Source organism: Cyprinus carpio, chromosome B20 (genome assembly GCF_018340385.1).
Source record: "Cyprinus carpio isolate SPL01 chromosome B20, ASM1834038v1, whole genome shotgun sequence".
In the NCBI taxonomy this organism is placed as follows: Eukaryota; Metazoa; Chordata; class Actinopteri; order Cypriniformes; family Cyprinidae; genus Cyprinus; species Cyprinus carpio.
Genome location: NC_056616.1, coordinates 1726778 through 1750025, shown reverse-complemented (window position 1 = coordinate 1750025; position 23248 = coordinate 1726778). Strand labels below are relative to the sequence as shown.

General features: G+C 35.7%; 1 protein-coding gene across 1 annotated transcript in view; it reads left to right on the top strand.

Annotated features, from left to right (window-relative positions):
* The window catches only part of LOC109100366 (mRNA-capping enzyme), a 100378-nt gene that overhangs the window by 12607 nt on the left and 64523 nt on the right, over positions 1-23248 (top strand). Inside the window, exons 5-10 of the mRNA XM_042747406.1 lie at positions 277-352; positions 6815-7070; positions 7255-7364; positions 8025-8126; positions 17775-17910; positions 21189-21260. Coding sequence (XP_042603340.1) covers positions 277-352; positions 6815-7070; positions 7255-7364; positions 8025-8126; positions 17775-17910; positions 21189-21260 — 752 coding nt within the window. The remainder of the gene's footprint in view (positions 1-276; positions 353-6814; positions 7071-7254; positions 7365-8024; positions 8127-17774; positions 17911-21188; positions 21261-23248) is intronic.

The following is a 23248-nucleotide window of genomic DNA, read 5'->3' as shown; positions in this document are numbered from 1 at the left end:
ATCTTAATAAGTTCACACAGCTATTTGCAAGCTGCGGCTGGCTTGACCAGAGTTCAGCACTCAGCGCTGCATATTTAATACATGTATCAGTGAGTCCACAAATGAAGGGCTTGCTTTTCGAAGGCCAGTAGTCACAGACCGCATAAATAATAACAAAAATGATGATACAGATTTCAGTGAAGGATGAAAATCGTTCATGTGTCCAGAATGATTGGTTCGGTGGGTGGGTGTGCCGTGTGAATAATGTGTGATACTGTTGTGTTCTGTCTCCCGCAGGCGTTCACTGCACGCATGGCTTCAACCGCACCGGCTTTTTAATATGTGCCTACCTGGTGGAGAAGATGGACTGGAGGTTAGAGAGCACACATGAGCACTCACCCAATCAGCACACATAGACGGGCACTGTGAGGAATCTGTGCATCTGTGAGGACTGTACGCTGTCAAACATACGCAACCGTTAGCTTGGGCTGCTCGATAATGGGAAAAATCATAATCAACAAAAATCATTGTTAACACTATTATTAGTGGGTCATATGAACAACACTTTATATGTGACCCTGGACCACAAAACCAGTCATTTTATTGAAATTTAAGTTTATACATAATCTGAAAGCTGAATAAATAAGCTTTCAATTGATGTATGGTTTGTTGGGACAGGACAATATTTGGCTGAGATACAACTATTTGAACATGTGGAATCTGAGGGTGCAAAAAAATTTAAATATTGAGGAAATCATCTTTTTAAGTTGTTCAAATGAAGTTCTTAGCAATGCATATTGCTAATCAGAAATTAAGTTTTGATGTATTTATAGTAGTAGGTTTACTAAATAAATTCATGGATTATGATCTTTACTTAATATCCTAATGATTTTTGCCATAAAAAAGGATAATTTTGACCCATACAGTGTATTGTTGGCTATTGCTACAAATATACCTGTGCTGCTTATGACTGCTTTTGTGCTCCAGGGTCACATATTAGTGATAAAATTTCTCAGAATTTGAAAATAATTAAACTATCAATGATACAATCAAACCAAAAAAGCAAAGGTCAAATACAATAGAAAAAAGATACAAATTAAACAAACAGTGCTTTAAGTTTTTTTTTTTTTTTTTTTTTATGCAAGACTAAAGTATTCAACTAACAAGCATACTACAGAAATCGAATAATCAAATGTAAAATAAAACAACATAATCTTCACTGTAAGAATTAAACTTTAATTACACAGCCCTAATCACAGCAGTGGGCGTTTACTTCCGAGTCTACAATCCTCCACATCTATTCAAAATTATGTTTTTTGATGTCAAAATCTTGATGACATTAGAAGTGGACTGCTGGAAGGTTCTTTGAGGAACCCCACACTGAGTGAATTTAAATGAACACTCGCCCAGAGTACATATGGGGACCTCTGGTAAACACTTTTGACAGTGTTAACTAACCAACTCTTAAAGTGTTAAAACATCACATATTGTGTTGTTGTTCCGTTGATCAACGGTTCCCTGTCTTTGCCATAAATGAAGAAAGAAATATGACAATCAGAAGCACTCTTACAGCAAAAAAATGGTCTTCTTTTTTCAGAAGAGATCAGAAAAATGCTGCTGACGTCTTTCACTTTGGAAGAAGTTAAAAGTCATTTCTAAGTCTGAGTCTCCAGCAGACTTCGCGTTGTAATCTATAAATGGAAAGGCTTGGACCAGTAGTAGCTCTTCCCTGGAGCCATCTGCTGAAATTTCAATGAGAGCGCATTAAAAAAACATGCTTCGAAGTGAAGGCTTTACGTGTGTCACCTACGGTCAGTGTTCGTGATTGTACAGGATATAAAGCAGTGCTAGCCAATACTGTAACAACATATTCAACCGATCGAAATCCAAATTCAAACAAACAGTATATGGTTAGTATCTGAAACTGAAAAAAAGATGAAATGGCAGTTTTTCTCTTCCATCCATAGCACAGACTGGGTTCGATACTTGTGTGTGAGTTCACAAATGCTGCCACGGCGAATGCTTGGCTCATGAATATTAACTGGGTTACACAATGTTTGCTCTGTAGGCCTGCCTGATTAGCTGACAGGCAGGGTTTGGCATATGATTATTGATTTCTCGTGACCAGACTAGATGCTCTAGGAAGCTTGCAATGCGAACAATTAATATTCATGAACAAGCAATCAAACAAGTAGTTTGCCCATCAAATAGCGATGCAAGTACTTGACGGCTACATGCCATTGTTTTCAGGTTAAATATTTAAACTAAGATTTCAAATATGTATATTAAATTACATTTTTATTAAATAAGGTTAATCATTAAAAAAAAACATAATTTACATAAATTGTGTATCTTCATCATTAAATTAACAAAACAAGGCATCTCGAAGCTCACAAATCTCACAGTTCCAGTTTCACTTCATTTCAATTCCAAATACACTACTGTTCAAGAGCTTAGGGTCAGGAAGGTCTTTTCTTTTCTTTTCTTTTCTTTTAAAGAAATTCATACTTTTATTAAGCAAGGATGCATTAAATAGATCAAAAGTAACTGTTTATATATTTTACAAAAAAATTATAATTGAAATTAGAAACATTCTATTCTTTTTAACCTTCTATTTATCAAAGAATCCAGAAAAAAAAATGTGCAAATGTGTTCCACAAAAATATTGAGCAGCACAGCTGTTTTTAACATTGATTATAATCAGAAATGTCTCTTGAGCAGAAAATCAGCATATTAGAGTGATTTCTGAAGATCATGTGACACTGAAGACTGGAGGAATGATGCTGAAAGTTTTATCACAGCAAAAATATATAAAGATTTTTTTTTTTAAGTAGTATATGTATAGAATTGATAATATTTCACAGTATTACAGTTCATTTTTCTGCACTGATCTGTTTTTACTGTATCTTTGGTAAAATAAATGCAGCCTTGGTGAAGAAGAGAATTCTTTCAAATAATCTTACCAACCCCTAAACTTGCGGCTTCTGTTATATATATATTTTTTGCTTTTACATATTTTAGTAAAAAAAAACTAGTTTTTATCAGATGTGTGAAGGTTAGTATGTTAAGGTCAAGTTTCAGGCCTCAGGTTTCTGCTCCAAATGAGTCTTTATTGTGTTTGCAGTGCATTAGAGGTCATAATAACACTTAGAATAGGGAACATTTATTCACTTTTAACTACGACTTTTCCCTTAATAAATTCCTAATTTGCTGCTTATTAATAGTTAGTAACGTAGTTGTTAAGTTTAGGTATTGGGTAGGATTAGGGGATTTAGAATAAGGCATTAATATGTGCTTAATTACTACTAATAAATGGCTAATATTCTAATAATATGCATGCTAATAAGCAACTATTTAAGAGACCCTAAAATAAAGTGTTACCGAGGTCACTTTGTCATTCCTGCTGGAGCTTTTAATGCATTTGTGTGAAGCTGAAAAGTGTTAAGAAAAAATCAAATGGATTTGATTGGTTTTGAGTGCATCTCATCACGATTCTGTTTTGATAGGGTTGTGGACAGCACTGAAAATATGCTAAATTGAAAAGAATAAAAAAAAAACAACTAGCCTAACTGCAATGTTAGGATATTGCAAAATAAATCTTAAAATCATCCTCAAACATCATGAGCACAGAAAACATGATTTAGAATACATTAGGCTGAATACAGGTTGGCTTTCTGCTATTCAGCTTCATGTGGGAATATTAACGGCGTTTGAGTTTTAGGACATTTTTATTTGATTTTTGTATGATAATCAGTAACGGTACTGTTTTGGGTGGCCACTGGATCTATATTTTGGTCCTGAAGTCAAAGCAGTTGATCTGTGTAACAGCCTGTATGAGCACTTCATATGGAGTTTGTAAATCCTGTCTCCTCCACACCTGCTTTGGCTAATCGATACTTCATTACGTTCAGCCAAGCATGTTAGAAAAGGCTGGGTTGTTGTACTGAGGAGAAGTTTTAATTGTGTTATTTGTTGTACTGAGGAGAAGTTTTAATTGTGTTATTGAAAATCTTTCATCAGCAATTCTGACTTCATGTCTCGCAATTCTGACTTTATATCTCGCAATTCTGACTTCATGTCTCGCAATTCTGACTTCATGTCTCGCAATTCTGACTTCATGTCTCGCAATTCTGACTTTATATCTCGCAATTCTGACTTTATATGTCGCAATAGTGACTTCATGTCTCGCAATTCTGACTTCATGTCTCGCAATTCTGACTTTGTCTCGCAATTCTGACTTTATATGTCGCAATAGTGACTTCATGTCTCGCAATTCTGACTTCATGTCTCGCAATTCTGACTTCATGTCTCGCAATTCTGACTTTATGTCTCACAATTCTGACTTTATATCTCGCAATTCTGACTTCATGTCTCGCAATTCTGACTTCATGTCTCGCAATTCTGACTTCATGTCTCGCAATTCTGACTTTATATCTCACAATTCTGACTTTATATCTCGCAATTCTGACTTTATATCTCGCAATTCTGACTTCATGTCTCGCAATTCTGACTTCATGTCTCGCAATTCTGACTTCATGTCTCGCAATTCTGACTTCATGTCTCGCAATTCTGACTTCATGTCTCGCAATTCTGACTTTATGTCGCAATTCTGACTTTATGTCTCGCAATTCTGACTTTATGTCTCGCCAATTCTGACTTCATGTCTCGCAATTCTGACTTCATGTCTCGCAATTCTGACTTTATGTCTCGCAATTCTGACTTTATGTCTCGCAATTCTGACTTCATATCTCGCAATTCTGACTTCATGTCTCGCAATTCTGACTTCATGTCTCGCAATTCTGACTTCATGTCTCGCAATTCTGACTTCATGTCTCGCAATTCTGACTTCATGTCTCGCAATTCTGACTTCATGTCTCGCAATTCTGACTTCATGTCTCGCAATTCTGACTTCATGTCTCGCAATTCTGACTTCATGTCTCGCAATTCTGACTTTGTCTCGCAATTCTGACTTCATTTCTCGCAATTCTGACTTCATGTCTCGCAATTCTGACTTTATGTCTCGCAATTCTGACTTTATGTCTCGCAATTCTGACTTTATATCTCGCAATTCTGACTTTATATCTCGCAATTCTGACTTCATGTCTCGCAATTCTGACTTTATATCTCGCAATTCTGACTTCATATCTCGCAATTCTGACTTCATGTCTCGCAATTCTGACTTCATGTCTCGCAATTCTGACTTCATGTCTCGCAATTCTGACTTTGTCTCGCAATTCTGACTTCATGTCTCACAATTCTGACTTTATGTCTCGCAATTCTGACTTTATGTCTCGCAATTCTGACTTTATATCTCGCAATTCTGACTTCATATCTCGCAATTCTGACTTCATGTCTCGCAATTCTGGCTTTGTGTCGCAATTCTGACTTTATGTCTCGCAATTCTGACTTTATATCTCGCAATTCTGACTTTATATCTCGCAATTCTGACTTCATGTCTCGCAATTCTGACTTTGTCTCGCAATTCTGAATTTATATGTCGCAATTCTGACTTTATGTCTCGCAATTCTGACTTCATGTCTCGCAATTCTGACTTCATGTCTCGCAATTCTGACTTCATGTCTCGCAATTCTGACTTTATGTCTCGCAATTCTGAATTTATATGTCGCAATTCTGACTTTATGTCTCGCAATTCTGACTTTATTTCTCGCAATTCTGACTTCATGTCTCGCAATTCTGACTTTATGTCTCGCAATTCTGACTTCATGTCTCGCAATTCTGACTTCATGTCTCGCAATTCTGACTTCATATTTTGCAATTCTGACTTTGTCTCGCAATTCTGACTTCATGTCTCGCAATTCTGACTTCATATTTTGCAATTCTGACTTTGTCTCGCAATTCTGACTTCATGTCTTGCAATTCTGACTTTATATGTCGCAATTCTGACTTTATATGTCGCAATTCTGACTTTGTCTCGCAATTCTGACTTCATGTCTCGCAATTCTGACTTCATGTCTCGCAATTCTGACTTCATGTCTCGCAATTCTGACTTCATGTCTCGCAATTCTGACTTCATGTCTCGCAATTCTGACTTTTATATCTCGCAATTCTGACTTTTATATCTCACAATTCTGTGAAAAAAAATTCAGAATTGTGAAAAAGTTTTTTTTTTTTTTTTTTTTTATTCAGTGGCAGATACAGACTTCCATAATAAACAGTAATATTGAGAAATAATATTCAAATTTATTGTAACCTCTTGAATAACCTAAAAAAAATTATATGTTGTAAAATGTAGTTTATTATTGTGATCAAAGCTGAATTTTCAGCATTATTACTCCAGTCTTCAGTGTCACATGATCTTCAGAAATCATTCTAATATACTACATTTGCTGCTCAAGAAACATTTCTGATTATTAAGGTTGAAAACAGTTGTGCTGATAAATATTTTAGTGAAAACTGCAATACATTTTTTAGGATTCTAAAACAAAACTGGAAATCTTTTGTAATATTATATTGTCACTTGATCAATTTAATGCATCCTTGCATTTTTCTTTAAAAAATGTACTGACTCCAAACTTCTGAATGGTAGCGTAATTGTTGTTACATAAAATAAGTACACATGAATTATAGAAATATTTAATTTAGTTAAGAAAATAAAATAAGACAAACATTTCAAATATATTAAATATCAAACATTAAAACAAGATAATAGTTTTAATTTCTTTATTTTAATTTTTATTGAAGTAATCAAGACATTAGATGCACATCAATCAGTATATTAATCGTTTTAATATGCATGTGTTTTGAAGCAGCACTCAGGGTTGGAGTTCTGTTTACAGACAGCTCTGAGTGTGTGTTGTGTGTTTTGTGCTGTCAGTATCGAGGCCGCTGTGGCAGCGTTCGCTCAGGCTCGGCCCCCGGGCATCTATAAAGCCGACTATCTGAAAGAGCTCTTCCGCCGCTACGGGGACGTGGAAGACGCGCCGCCCGCCCCTGCTCTCCCCGAATGGTGCTTCGATGAGGAGGAGGAGGATGAAGATGTAGACGATGATGGGAATGCCATCGCTCAGGGCTCCAAGCCCAGCTCCTCTCACTCCAGTCAGGGCAAGAAGAAGAAAGAACGGCTAAAACTGGTGAGAGAAACTCATTTCAGCTCATAGTCTTGAAGGAAAAAACTTGGTTTAATACAGAACAGCACATCTCTGACAGTGTATCAGCTCGATATAACCTGGACTGTTCTGTTTAGTGTCCCGGGTATCAACTTCCTTTCCTTCTGAGTGTGCAGATGTGAGGAGTGTTTGTTTGTTTGTGTCGCAGCACGCTGTGTTTCTGGAGGGAGTATCTGTCAAAGGAGTCACTCAAGTCACGTCACAGCCCAAGCTCGGCCTGATCCAGAGGAAGTGTCAGGAGTTCTCTGAGTGGGACAAGTGAGTCCGTGTGTGTGTGTGTGTGTGTGTGTGTGTGTGTGTGTGTGTGCTTTTAACCCCTCCAGATGGTTTCCAGCTCTGAGCCCGTCTGACTGATATGCCTAGTAATGGAAACTATTCAGATTGTGAGGACCGTAAATGTGTGAGGGGCACAAATAGGGAACAAAATAATACTCAGACATATACTTTTTTTTCTTGAAATGGTTGCAACCCTGTTACCAAATTTGATGTTTTCCTAGCAATAAGCATTAAATAAACATACTCTAAATTAAATTTAAATATTATTAAAATGTAAAAAAAGGCAAAAAATAAAAGAATAATAAAAATCATATTAAATTGCATCGGAACAGGTAACAGGGTTGCATATTTAAACCTAAAGTAAGATATCATATCATCATGACTCAGTAGGTGCTTGCTGGTTTGGGCCTGAATGTTATTGACAAAGTTTTGTAATTGCTGATAAAACTTCCCATGCATGAGAGAATATTTAATATTTAATAAGTAAGGGAAAACATTTCTGTACCCTATTAATGGAAAGTGCTGAAGTCTGCCATGAGTTATTGTCCTGATGAAACCGCAGCCGTGATTACTTTCATTGATGAGTGGAGATCAGTTAAGACGAGCCAGCAATGTGTTTATTTTTCTGTGCCTGTCTGTCAGATCGGGGTTTCCTGGTGCTCAGCCCGTATCGATGGACCGCAGGAACATTCGTCTGTTGGAGCAGAACGTTTATAAAGTCAGCTGGAAAGCAGACGGCACGCGGTGAGTCCAGCGACTGAAGTACTGCGCTGCTAATACAGCAACACAAACGCTTCCAGCTAGCAGCTCCACATGCTGCTGTGTTCCAGAGCCACTGTGGCATCTCACTAGAAAAACGAAATGATTATAACTATTTTCATTTTATAGACATATTACTCTTTCCCATTGTCCTTAAGAATTTTCCTGAAGAAAAAACTAGTTCACGATTTTCCTTATAGTTTTGTGGCTATTTTTGGCCACCTCTTCTCTAACTCTTATAATTAAGCAGGATATTTTTTGCTGTTGTACTTTTCAGTATGCAAATGAAGTGCATGTGTTTGCTGATTACGGAGTAGATGATATGTAAATGTGAGAGATCATATGTTAATGAGATCATGGTTGTGTTGTTAAGTATAATTTAAAGTTTAAGTAGTTTTTGCAGCTTGGATTAAATAATGCTTTCATTTGAAGGAGATGTTTTTAGTCACAAAAATGACATATTCAAAGTTTGAGTTTTTTTGTTTTTGTTTTTCAACAAGGGGCGCATTAAATTAATCAAATGTGACATTAAATAAGTTTATAATGTTACAAAAGATTCTTATTTCAAATAAATGTTGTTCTTTGGAAATTTTTGATTCATCCTGGAAAAAATTGATCACAAAAATATTTGGCAGTTTTCAACACTGATAATAATAATCAGAAAAGTTTCTTGAGCTTCACGTCAGCATATTAGAATGATTTCTGAAGACTTGGCATCACAGGAATAAATTGCATTTTAAAAATAAATTAAATTAGAAAACAGGTATTTTAAATTGTAAAAATTATTTCACAATATACAGGTGCTGGTCATATAATTAGAATATCATCAAAAAGTTGATTTATTTTATTAATTTCATTCAAAAAGTGAAACTTGTATATTATATTCATTCATTACACACAGACTGATATATTTCAAATGTTTTTTAATTTTTATGATTATAACTGACAACTAAGGAAAATCCCAAATTCAGCATCTCAGAAAATTAGAATATAAATTAAGACCAATACTAAGAAATGATTTTTAGAAATCTTGGCCAACTAAAAAGTATAAAAATGAAAAGTATGAGCATGTACACCACTCAATACTTAGTTGGGGCTCCTTTTGCCTGAATTACTGAAGCAATGCGGCATGGCATGGAGTCGATCAGTCTGTGGCACTGTTCAGGTGTTATGAGAGCCCAGGTTGCTCTGATAGTGGCCTTCAGCTCTTCTGCATTGTTGGGTCTGGCATATCGCATCTTCCTCTTCACAATACCCCATAGATTTTCTATGGGGTTAAGGTCAGGCGAGTTTGCTGGCCAATTAAAAACAGGGATACCATGGTCCTTAAACCAGGTTCTGGTAGCTTTGGCACTGTGTGCTGGGGCCAAGCCCTGTTGGAAAATGAAATCTGCATCTCCATAAAGTTGGTCAGCAGCAGGAAGCATGAAGTGCTCTAAAACTTCCTGGTATACGGCTGTGTTGCCCTTGGACCTCAGAAAACACAGTGGACCAACACCAGCGGATGACATGGCACCCCAAAACCATCACTGACTGTGGAAACTTAACACTGGACCTCAAGAAACGTGGATTGTGTGCCTCTCCTCTCTTCCTCCAGACTCTGGGACCCTGATATCCAAAGGAAATGCAAAATTTACTTTCATCAGAGAACATAACTTTGGACCACTCAGCAGCAGTCCAGTCCTTTTTGAAGCGAGACGCTTCTGACGCTGTCTGTTGTTCAAGAGTGGCTTGACACAAGCAATGCGGCAGCAGAAACCCATGTCTTGCATACGTCTGTGCGTAGTGGTTCTTGAAGCACTGACTCCAGCTGCAGTCCACTCTTTGTGAATCTCACATTTTTGAATGGGTTTTGTTTCACTATCCTCTCCAGGGCGCGGTTATCACTATTGCTTGTACACTTTTTTCTATCACATCTTTTCCTTCCCTTCGCCTCTCTATTAATGTGCTTGGACACAGAGCTCTGTGAACAGTCAGCTTCTTTTGCAATGACCTTTTGTGTCTTGCCCTCCTTGTGCAAAGTGTCAATGGTCGTCTTTTGGACAACTGTCAAGTCAGCAGTCTTCCCCATGATTGTGTAGCCTACAGAACTAGACCATTTAAAGGCTTTGCAGGTGTTTTGTGTTAATTAACTGATTAGAGTGTGGCACCAGGTGTCTTCAATATTGAACCTTTTCACAATATTCTAATATTCTGAGATACTGAATTTGGGATTTCCTTAGTTGTCAGTTATAAACATCATAATTAAAAGAAATAAACATTTGAAATATATCAGTCTGTGTAATGAATAAATATAATATACAAGTTTCACTTTTTGAATGGAATTAGTGAAATAAATCAACTTTTTGATGATATTCTAATTATATGACCAGCACCTGTATATGTTTTTACTGTGTTTTTGGTTAAATAATGCAGCCTTGTTGAACTTGATAAAACTTATGGTTTAGAGTGACCAACTTTTATTATTATTGACTTTATTATTATTTGAAGGTTTTTGATTGGACCAACTAAAGAAGTGGAACGTTTTGTGTAGATGACTGCACTTTTATATGCTGTAAACACTTTTTTTTTTTTTTTTTTAACAAGCCTTAATGGCACATACAAACAATCTCAGTGTGCCTTTCAGTGTTTCTTACAGTGCCTTTTTAGGAAGTCCAAGCCCAGATTTGTAGGTCATAGTGAGCTTTGGCAGGTTGTGTGTGTTATTCAGACACTTTTCCAGAAGCCAGAAGTCAGACTTAGACGAGATGAATGAAATCTGACCATCTAGAACTGGTTGAGTTATTTATTTATTTGTGTACTACGGGGCCATTGAATGCTTGAATCTGATTGGCTGGCGAATGTTCTGAGGTGTGCAATTATTTTCAGGGAAATGCACGGTGAATGTAGTTCCAGGCAGCTCTCTTGACCGCATTACAGTTCCATATCACTTCGCATAGTTAACTGTAATAACAGAAATTAGCAGCTCTCTTTCTAATAACTTCATTAATAACTGCATTAGAATGCTATCAATGGCTCAAGCCTCCGTTACCAGCTTTAAAATGACGTTTTGGAACTAGCAAAAGAGGCGTTGGATGAGATGCAGAAGAAATAATCCTACTCACAATAGCGATTTAAGTACAAAAACCGGACGAATCCCTTTAAATATATCATCTGATCGATGTCTTTGGTAACCGCAGTATAAGTGGAATATATGTTTGGCTCCCTTTTTTATATTTTAATTAAAAAGATTTTAGTTAACACTGATAACAGTTATATCAGCTGTTTTCTTTTTAAAAATGATTCTTTTGATGATCTTCAAATGACGTTGAGTGTAATTTTCTTGTGCTGTTTCTATAACGTTGGAGTCTAGTGCTCATAGAGGGCCATTTAATGATGGTCCAGGTCATTTTATGGCAGCTCTGCGTGAGCTTGTCTGCTGTAATGATGTGAACCGTCTCTCTGCGCTCCTGCTGGCTCTTGTGCTCAAACGTCTGCGTGAACATCATTAAACACTCATCCATAAGACAGATCTGCTCAGAAGCACCACAGCTGGCACCTTGCAGCATGTGCTGTGGTTTGGCAGAAGTGAATGAGCGGGTGTGGTGTGTCATAGTGATGCAAACTCAGTTTAGAGTTGAGCAGAACAGCCATGGCTGACATTAAAAGACGTGGCTGATCTCTTGTACTGGAGATCTGTTCTAGCAAGCCCACTGTCCTGTGCTTAGCCACTCGGGGCTTACAGAGAATCACCGTGTGATGTGTTTGAGCGCTCTGTAATAATGACCAAACAGCAGGGAATTAAAGCAACAACGAGGACTGATGGGTTTCTTTTTTGTTGGGCAATTGTTGTTATTTTGGTTGTGTGTTTTATATCAAGCTTTTTTTCATGTTGTGGTTTGTTGTATTGTGGGGAGTTGTTACTATTAATTAATTGCTTATTAGCATGCCTATTATTAACACATTGGCAGTTTTATTAGTGTTTATAAAGCACATATTCTGCATGAGCGTATTCTTCATCCCTAATCCTCCCCAATACCTGAACTTAACAAGTATCTTGCTAACAATTAATAAGCAGCACATTAGTAGTTTATTGAGGCAAAAGTTGTAGTTAATGGTTTGTTAATGGTGAGAATTGGACCTTAAAATAAAGTGGCCAAATTTACTAACCAAAAGCTGTCCATGAAACTATATTTTATTTATTTAAAGGGATAGTTCACCCAAAAATGTACAATTCTGCTGTTATTATTTATTATGATGTTTTTATTTAATTAAAAACATAATTTGCTCACCCTCATGTTTTTCCAAACCTATAAGACTTTCGTTCATCTTCAGAACACAAATGTCGATATTTTTATTAAATCTGAGATAGCTCTGTCTGTCCTCCACTGACACTTCAAAACATTCGGTTTAGCAATTTAGTCCGAATTTTTCTGAAGAGACTCGATCGCTTTATATGATGAACATATAATGGATTAATGTAAATGTGTCACAACAAGCTTGAGTGAAAAAAACCTCAATATAATAATACTCGATATATGATAATTTTCCAAGTAAGTGTGAGTCATGAGAGATATGCATTATTCATGTCATTTACGTCCGACTGGCATCCTAACAGTGTGATTTAAACCACGTAATGTTAAAGGTTCTTGTGAAGTTAGCAGACAGATGATACGGTTTTGGCTTGACTGATTTAATGCTCGTTGTGGGTCTGTTTTGCAGCCTGGCTAATGAGTTATTCAGTTTTCATCTGTAATTCTAATAATAAGTTTGAATAAATGGAATAATCTGTCTATATAGAATATTTAGGGCTCTTCACAAGAGAAGTGGTTAACCCTGGGCCATTCTAAACCCTGGGTAATCTTGCTTCACGGTTCACACTGCTTATTCTTTACCGGGGGTTAAAAGTGAATCCTTCTGTTTTCTTATGTCATAAAGTCTTATGTTTGTCAGGGTCACTGTTTTCAGGCTTTTCTGGCATCAGTTGAAAGAGTTTGTTGATATCCAGCCTTAGCTACAGTAATTTGTCTGTCAGTTTCTTAAATACTCTGTTATTTCTGTCTGTGCCGTCAAATTGTGTTGAACAGACTTTTTTGGCCATAACTGTAAAAACTGTCACTCCAGTTGACTTGTTTTCCATCATTTGACATTTCTTGTAAATGCTGTACTGTTGACACAAAGCACAGTGACATGAGCCCGCTGTTCAGTTTCTGATTCTAACATTTTAACGCCGCCTCGTTTCAGACTGTACAAGGTTGGCACTGCAATGGGAGGTTAACGCCGCAAAAGCCCTCCAGAGCAGCGTTTCATAACCCCGTGTTTAGATTACATGTGTGAAATAAGTTAATTTCCAATTCATTATCAACATTATTGCATGGCTCTCTGAAATTCATGTCATGCCATTTCCCGGTTTGCTATTCCCAGAGAATGACCGTCGTCAATAGCAGTGTTGACTCTCTGCTATCTCTGGCTCTCTGGTGCCATTGATAGTATTAGAAAAAAAATGCTTCAGTATTTATAGTATTGCAGTGTCATTGTAATGTCTTCTGGCCGGGTGTATTTTTTAAATCTGTTTCATCTCAAATATATATTTTGTGACTCTGTAATAATTAATGTAGTGAAAGCTGTGTAATAAGTGATATGTCTGGTATGATGTCTTGTTTGAAGCTGGTCACTTATCTTGCCTCAAAGCTGTTTCCTTTGCAGATGCTTTGCGTTTAGTGAGCTAAAAAACGAAATAAGCTCAAATCAATATTTTGTATGCAGTTATTCACTTAAGAGCCAAGTAGCTGTGTATTAAGCAGGATAATGTACATTTACTTGTTTTTATCACAGAATAACCCCTTCACTTCACTCTGGGGTCTTGATCACCCTGTAGGGGTTTATCTTGAAATTTGAAAACTAGCCTGATGTTCATTATCCCTCACTTCTATAGCATATTAGAATTTCATTTACATTTGAATCCAGTGAAACCATGTGCTGACATTGTGTAAGGAACAGAAATATTTGAAGTTGTTATTCACTAGGCACGTTTCCATTACAGATTTGCACAAAACTTTGGTGATATTTAATAAATGTTCATAAAAAAGTATTGCGAAATGATGGCCTTTCCATTTACCAATGTTATGTGACTAAAACGTAACGTTTTGCTTCTCACGATAAATCATGGCAATGGATTTTGATGGATTTGGGCTATATTTATTCAAAGGAGGCGTATGTGTGTATCTTTACAGAAGCAGCACAGAGAGCCTCTTCAGAAACGTGGCTGGAATAAACACAAGCATTGACTAGAGTCTCCTCAAGCTGTATCAGAGCCACACTGCACCACAGACGTGTGCGCTGTAAACTGTCTAAGCATTAATGGTGGGGAAAGCTCCTTATACTGGAGAGCGGCCACGTATGAAGTGTTTCTTGGAGGTTATAGTACATTGAAGAATGATCTTATGACATTTTACATATGCTATGTGACCTGTAAATGTGGAAAAAAAAAAAAAAAGTTTTCATTGCAGTTTTGTGAATTATTCCTTTTTCGCATTGCCTTAAAAACCACCTCATGCGATATATGGGTGTTTTTGCAAAAGTGACACATTTCCATTAAGCATATTTTCAATTTGCAATTTCTATTTGCGCAATTTGAAGGGCAATGGAAACGCGCCTACTGAAAATCTTTCCTTCGGCTGTGGATCTCAAATCTCATTCACGCATATTTGCATTTGGCGTGTGAAAACATGTTGCACTTTGATGCCAGTGACACAGAATGTCATTAATTTTTTATTTGTCAAAGTTAAAGTGAAAAAGTCTAATTAGGTCTACAGTTTTTCCGTAGGAAACAATTCTTTTGAAGTTGGAAAAAATGTTGAAAGAATTTAACGATTTTATGATTTTAAAATGTGCATTGCAATGTTTAGTTGAAGTTGTTGTGTCTCATAGCCATTTTAAAATATTTTATTATTAAATAAATGTAAAATATTTCAGAGTATCTCCAAAAGCAGAGATTTTAGAGGGGTTTTTCTACGCTTTTCATTTTGGCATGTTGGTAAACACTGAAGTCAGAAATGTTCCAATTCAGTCTGTTCTTTGGGTGCAATACGTGACCGGGATATACCACTCTCTTGAATTAATTACTGAAGACACCTTAATTCACATCTAAAAGGCCAGTAATGTATAATGACGTGGACGGACACACTGAATATGAATGTGATCTTCAGTTATTGTGTTACAAAAAGTCTGAAAAAAATCAACATATATGATGACTCTGTCTTTCTGAATGTTGGCAATGACTTCCTAACGATGATTTGGAGAGCCTTACCAATGCTATTGAGCCTAACCAAACTGCTGCTCTCTTACAGCTGGTGAAGTGAGGGTTCAGCTGCTTTTTGGACTTAAAATTAATCCCAAATTTAAGATACATAAATCTTAAATTTGATTTGAATTACATATAATATATCTATCCATTTGGATTACAGAGTTTTAGCAGAGACAAACTAATAAACTTATTGTGATGCATATTTACTTGTGCATAAATGAAATGGGTTCGATTTCTCTTATAGTACTAATAAACTGAATGTGTTGTAAATACACAACAGCCAGGTTTATATATCAGTCATCAATAAATGTAGTTTGTTCCAACCTCATACATTTCAACATCTTGTTCCACAGCTAGCTATGCTTTAACCATGTGCATACTTTTAACTGAATAAATGTAATTTTCTTCACAGTTAACAGATACATGCTGATTCTGAAGAATTTAAATGCATGCATTTTTGAAATATGATTTAAATAAATGTAAATAGATGCAAATAGTTAATAAACAATGTTCTGTTTTTTTAAGTGTACACATTTTTGTAGTTTCTTATCCGTCTCATTAATGCATGACTGACAAATATGAATCACATTGTTTATTTAAATTATTGGAATTTTTATGCAATTCAAATTTATAAATCTTCCATTTTAGTCCTAAATGTTTTAAGAAACAAGACTCCAGCTACAAGTATATTTGGTAGCTGTTCCAGCCTGATGTGAGGATTTCAACAGGGCATCGCTTGAAGCCAGCCTACTCGGCATTCGCTTTGTTAAAAGTGCGGTCACATTTACCAGTGTTAAAGGGTTAGTTCACACAAGAATTAAAATTAGCCTTTGTTTTACTCACCTTCAAGCCATCCTATGTGTATATGACTTTCTTCTCTCAGACGAATCCAATAGGAGTTATATTAGCTTTATATATTTATAAATATATAAATATTAGCTTTTATATTAGCTTCTTAGCTTTATAATGGTAGTGGGTGAGTGTTTCTGTTCAACAGTCCAAAACATGTTAAATAAAGCGTGCACATCTGTAATAAAACGTACCTCACAGTGCTCCGGGGGATGAATAAAAGACTCCAGTAGTGAATACATGTGTTTTTGTAAGAAAAATATCAATATTTCAAACATAATAAACACTTTTCTATCACTTCCGCCATCTGTCATACATGGAAGCAGTTCTGTCGGACGATGCAGGACATCGGCGTTGCGTGATTTGTGTGAACAAAACAAAACGCCGGTCTCAAATTAGAAGTACAAACCAAGGATTTGTAAGAAATATGAGGGAGGATTTTAATACAAGCCAAGAGGAGACTGGTTTTCCTTTGCTAAAGTAAAAACTTTGCTTCCTTTGCTCCTGTAAACAAACTTGTGAGACTGTGTTTTGGACTGTTGAACAAAAACTCTGTCCTGGCTCTTCTAAACTTTATCATTGCAGTTGAAACAATTTTTAATATAACTCCAATTGGATTCGTCTGAAAAAAGAAAGTCATATACACCTAGGATTGCTCGAGGGTGAGTAAAACACAGGCTAATTTTCTTTTTTGGATGAACTAACTCTTTATGTAAATTTTCTAAATTCTGTGATTTCAATAGGAATCCATGCAATGAGGACTTTAGCTTGAGGTCAAATGATTTTGTGTTTGGACGTGAAAATTTGATGCATTAACAGAAATCTGCTTGGTTTAAATGTGACTTCTGTGTGAGCTGTGTTTCATACATCACTATCGACAACAGACAATGGACTCTTTTGCTCATGAAAATTTTGATAATGTGACCACTTGTTAATAGTGCTGTCATTGTTCATGTGCAAGGCCTCCGTTTGAGCCTATGGAAACTTTGGAAGTAAGGGTTTTGTTGTACAGACCTCCTGCAGCTTCATCCAAACACTAGTGATGTTCACGCTTCATCGGTGCATCTGTCATGCATTCAGTTTGCTCTGGATGGATTTAAAGTTATTTTACATCCGGATGCAGCTTATTTTCCTCTCTCCTTCTCTCCTTGGTGTTCTGTTTCTAGAGTGGCATGAGAATGTTTGGGAACCCCTTGAAGATAACTTTTGAACAGGATGAAGATGATCAAAATTTTTCTTATTTTGTTTTGGTGGTCTTTGTTAGGATCCTCAAGGGGTCCATAATATGCTCTCTATGCCCACCCTTTTGTGTAATCGTCAATCCAAAGTTTGACTTGTACAGTAAATCTTGCATGGTTTTTAACAAAATTAGTAATACAAAGTCACGCAGAAAGTACCATGCAAACAATTTTTGCCACAGTTCCAAATAAACAGTTATACAACCTTTAACAAAGACAGCAATCATCAATCATCTCACTGTGTCTCTTGTGTTTTTACAGGTACATGATGTTGATAGATGGAAAAGACAACGTCTATATGATTGACAGAGATAATTCGGTCTTTCACATAGCCAACCTGGAGTTTCCTTTCCGGAAGGATCTTCGCATCCACCTCTCCAACACACTTCTGGATGGGGTGAGTTACTGCACGGTTTATAAACATGTTAATCAGGTTAGAGAGAGAATGGATGCGCTCTGTTCCTACACTTAATGGTTTGGTTTTCATGAGATGGTCACCAATGAGGCGGTGTTGTGAGCTAATGTGTCTTTCTTTACATGTTAAAGAGGATCTTGCTCTCAGAGCATTTATCAGCTCACAACATCATGGGTTGAAATGCAGAAATAAGGCTGGGTTTCTCAATTAAAGGTTTAATTAAGCAGTTTTGGTCCAGGTTTTACTTTTATTTGAGTTGTGTTGCACCACTTAATTTAAAAAATGGTTTAAATTAAAATGTGATGCCATGGTGGAATCGCTATTGCAGTAAACAGTAGAAATATTACTATTTCATTTAATTAATGAGTGTCTATCATTGGGTTAAGCAATCATATTAATGTATATTGCCATTTAAAAGTTTGGGGTCAGTAAGATCTGCTCACCAGGGCTGCATTTATTTGATGGAAAATATTGTATATATGGTGAAATATTATTACAATTTAAAATAACTGTATTCTGTGTGAATATCTATTAAAATGTAATTTATTCCTGTGATCAAAGCTGTATTTTCAGCATCATTACTCCAGTCTTCAGTGTCACATGATCTTCAGAAATATTCTAATATGCTGCTTAAGAAACATTTCTGATTATTATCAATGTTAAATATATATGTAGGATACTCTGATGAAAGTTTAAAATAACTGCATTTATTTTATTTTTTATTTTTGTAACATCTTAAGTGTCACTTTTGATCAACTTAAACTAAAAAAAAAAAAGGTAATTTCATGCAAAATTATACAGACCCCAAACATTTAAATGGTAGTGTATAATATAAAAACTATTTTTAGTTTACACAGGACTGATCAAATGTTACAGTAGCTTGTATGTATAGTTAGGTATATATATATATATATATATATATATATATATATATATATATATATATATATATATATTTGGACACCGGCACAATTTATATTTTTTTAGCTGCTGACCAAAACATTTTCAATTTACAGTTATATAATGAATACAAGCTTAAAGTGCACACTCTGAGCTTTAATTTTAAGAGTATTTAACATCAAAATTGGAGGAAAGGTTAAGGAATTACAGCTCTTTAATATGTACCTCCCCCTTTTTCATGGGACCATAAGTAATTGGACAGTACTGAAAAGCCATTTCATGGACAGATGTGGGCTATTCTGTCATTATTTCTACATCAATTAAGCAGGTAAAAGGTCTGGAGTTGATTCTAAGTGTGGCATTTGCATTTGGAAGCTGTTGTGAACTCACATCATGCAGTCAAAGGATCTCTTCATTCAAGTGAAACAGACAATTGTTAGGCTTCAAAAACAAAACAAATGCACCAGAGAGACAGCAGGAAGACTAGGAGTGGCCAAAACAACAGTTTGGTACATTCTGAGAAAAAAAAGTATGAACTGGTGAGCTCAGAAACAAGCAAATAGTGTAATAAAGTTACATATAATATGAAGAGCATGTGGCGAGGTTCACGGATCAGCTGTGTCGTGTCCCTTTGACCGCTGTCCTGCATGTTCCCATAGTGCAGCAATGATCCGTGTGAGCTCCCCGTGCATGCTAAATCTGTCCTCTAATGTACCACCCGTCCCTGTCACCACCGAGACCCCTAATCCATCCTTTTAATAATTTATGTACATATTTATTTATTATAAATAGACTATATCTCAGAGGCCTGCTCTGTCTGCCACTTTTAATTGTGCAGTTATGTCCCTTTTTTATTTAAACCTCCACAGCAGCGAGCTCGAAGTTAATCCCTAACTGAGATTTCAATCAGAGTGAAAACAAAAGGATTCAAGTTCATTCATAATGAATTTAAAGTTAATTTAGATTTATCACAAAATTAAAACCGATTAAAATGAGGGGTTTAATGTGAACCTGATTATTTTAATTATTAGATAAATCTATGTTTAAGATCAGTCTTTATTGGTGCAGGCCACCCTAAGAGTAGTTTGGTAGTATATGTGACCCTGGAGCACAGAAGCAGTCTTAAGTCGCTGGTGTATATTTGTAGCAATAGCCAAAAATACATTGTATGGGTCAAAATTATTGATTTTTGAAGATATTTTGTAAATTTCATTCCATAAATATAACAAAACTTAATTTTTGATTAGTAATATGCATAGATAAGAACTTAATTTGGACAGCTTTAAAGGCTCAGTATTTATTTATTTATTTATTTTTTGCATATTTAGATTTTCAAACAGTTGTATCTCTGCCAAATATTGTCCTATCATAACTAACCATACATCAATGCAAAGCTTATTCATTCAGCTTCCGGAGCTATGTTTCTGGACTTGGGAACATTTCAGTGGCGTTGCTGTCTATGCAGGGTCAGACAGCTCTCAGTTTCCATCAAAAATATCTTAATTTGTGTTCCGAAGATGAACGAATCTCTTACGGGTTTTAAACGACATGAGGGTGAGTAATTTATGACAGAACTTTCATTTTTGGGTGGACTATTCCTTTAAGACTGGTTTTGTGGTCCAGGGTCACATATATGCCAAACCCCTCAATTTAAACTTGAAAAGACTGAAAATGTTGAAGGTCCCTGATTCTGTTGAACTGATTTGAATAGAAATGATGTTTCTTCATTTTATAATGGGTGCTTACTCAAGTCCTAACAGTGATTTCAAAACAGCGGGTGAATTATGTGTTCACCTTGAGAACAAGACGAATATTCGAAAAACAAATTAATGCTGGTACAATGGATACCTCTGATGGATGCCCAAACACACCTTTAGCTGCTCTGCTGTGTGACTGAAAGCAGCACAGAAACAAGGTTTCCATTTCATTACTAAACATAAGAGTGGTCCATGTTCCCACTGGATTTATAAAGGGTTTTTTCCATTAAAAATGTGCTTTTGTCCAGTATGAAGGTCACGGATCAGCATTGCCTGAGTACAGCTCACAGATCAATGTTGATTCATTACTGATTATTTTGATTACTTTCTGCAGCTTTAGTCAAAACCCTTCTTTGTTTAACATTTTTAAAAATCCTAAATCTTTTAGTATACAGGTTTAAATGAAAAAACATTACCGATTTCAATGGACTCCATGTGTTAAATTAACACTGCTATTCTTTAATTTGTGTCTGTGCTTGAGCTTTAACGCTTAATATCTTATTTAGATTTTTTTTATTACATTGTGCCATCATGTTGGTGTTCATAGGCTTGATTTATGGGCAATATATCTGCATTTCTTATCGTCGTCATCTTGTTTTGCAGGAGATGATTATCGACAAAGTGAATGGGCAGCCCGTCCCGCGATACCTCATCTATGACATCATTAAATTTAATGTGAGTGCCTTTCAGTAACAATAACATAAACACACTCTTGTTTTAGAATTGCTTTTGGCATTAGCACATGCTTAATGTCCGTGAGGTGTTTCAGCCAACATTTCAAATCATGCCATCTTTTATTATCCATCATATCTCTCCAGATCTCTACGACTGTCTTTTGTGAATCACAAAAGGAAAGGTTTAGTGTCAGATACTGTCAGCTCCAGAAAGAACAAAAAAGAACCATAAAAAATATAATAAAAGTAGCTCATATGGCTACTTTAATGCCTCTCCGACTCATCTTCCCCTTCATTGCAGCTCTTGGATTTAATTCACGAATGTTAGAGAAACACAGCAGACTTGGATTTATTAATAATCTTTCGCTGAATAATAATTATTTTTCTGCAGAATATGTGTAATATAGCACATGAATCAGGTGCATATTTTGTCCTTTCTAAAATTTACTATTCAAGTTAATTTTTTTTGTGCACAGAAGAAAGGAAGTCATATAGGTCCCATTTTGCCTCTATAATTTAACATATTTCCTTGTGCAAGGAGATATATCAACAAACTGCTCGGTGGCATCATCCAAAATAGAAATCAGTTAAAGTTAATTTGTTTTGTATCGCACTTTTAAAATACATTAGAAAAGATTTATATTAAGTTGGATTTTGAATCATTCACAATAAGCAATGTGTATTAGGACAAAATAGGGTCAGCTTTGATTTCACGTTGACTGGATGCTAATAAATTATGTTATTGAGTCATAATTCACATCCATCTTAGTTTTGGGAGGAATGAGTAAATCTTTGAGTTTTCATGCATCATTTTCTGCTTCTTGAAGTGCAGTATCCATCAAATAAATCCAGGCAATCACATGGTACACAGTCTGCATTTGAGACGGGACGCTTGGATTTGTCTTGCTTGGTTACCATAATCAAAGGAACATTTCAACAAAATGCAATTCTGATCCATCATTTTTAAGATTGATGCCTTAGGCAAGCAGTGAATAAATATAGACAGCACATTAATTGAGCCTGTCCAATGATGTGTCGAAAGACTGATATTCAGTTCAGTTATAGCGCTCGCATATGCACTTTGCATGTGTCATCAGCTGTAGTTATTACATTTTTATTTAAAATATGAGTTTATTAGAGACTAATGCAGATATGTTTCCTAAAGTACTGTTTTGTGGAGCACAGCTGGAGTTCTCATCGACAGTCAAGCAGCATGTGGGAGATCCTTGAGTTTGCTGTGTTTAGCTGCTCTCAGCTTTGGTGTTGAGGCCCGTCTTTGTTCTGAGTGTGTTGTGAATTGATTTGTAAACTAGAAGTGACCCCTGTCCCTCCACAAGGTCTTCTTTTACTCCTCCTATGCAACAGATTCATATATACTTATACATACATACATATATATATATATATATCACAAATTGCTTTTTTTTTAATTGTTAAACAATGGTTTACTGAACAAATTGCTCTTTCTTTAGAATTATAATTCTAAACTATAGTGAGCACTTTTACATTACTGTAAGGTTAGAATTAACAACAGAGCCCAAACTTAAATTCAGTTACTGTTTATGTTTAACTATAATAAACACTCAAATTAAAAAACTATAGGCTATGCAAACATGTAATTTTTTTTTTTTTTTAATTATAAAGGATTAGTTCACCCAAAAATGAAAATGAACCTGTGTTTTACTGTTTTACTGATCACTTGCCTGAGGTAAATGAAATGCTATGTGACCTTTTGTTTACAAGCAAGTACAGTTGCACTCCTGATATATGTATATAAACTGTATTTTTGATCTGACTCTGATACATTTCTATGGATTATTTGATGAATAGAAAGTGCAAACGAACAGCAGTTTTTGAAATCTTTAGTAATATTATAAATGTCTTTATTTTCACTGGTCAATATAGCTTTTGAAGAGAACAGTTCCTGTAATGTGAAGAGCTTGCGTTCTTAAACCTGTTTGGCATATGGTATGAAACAAAGGATTGTCA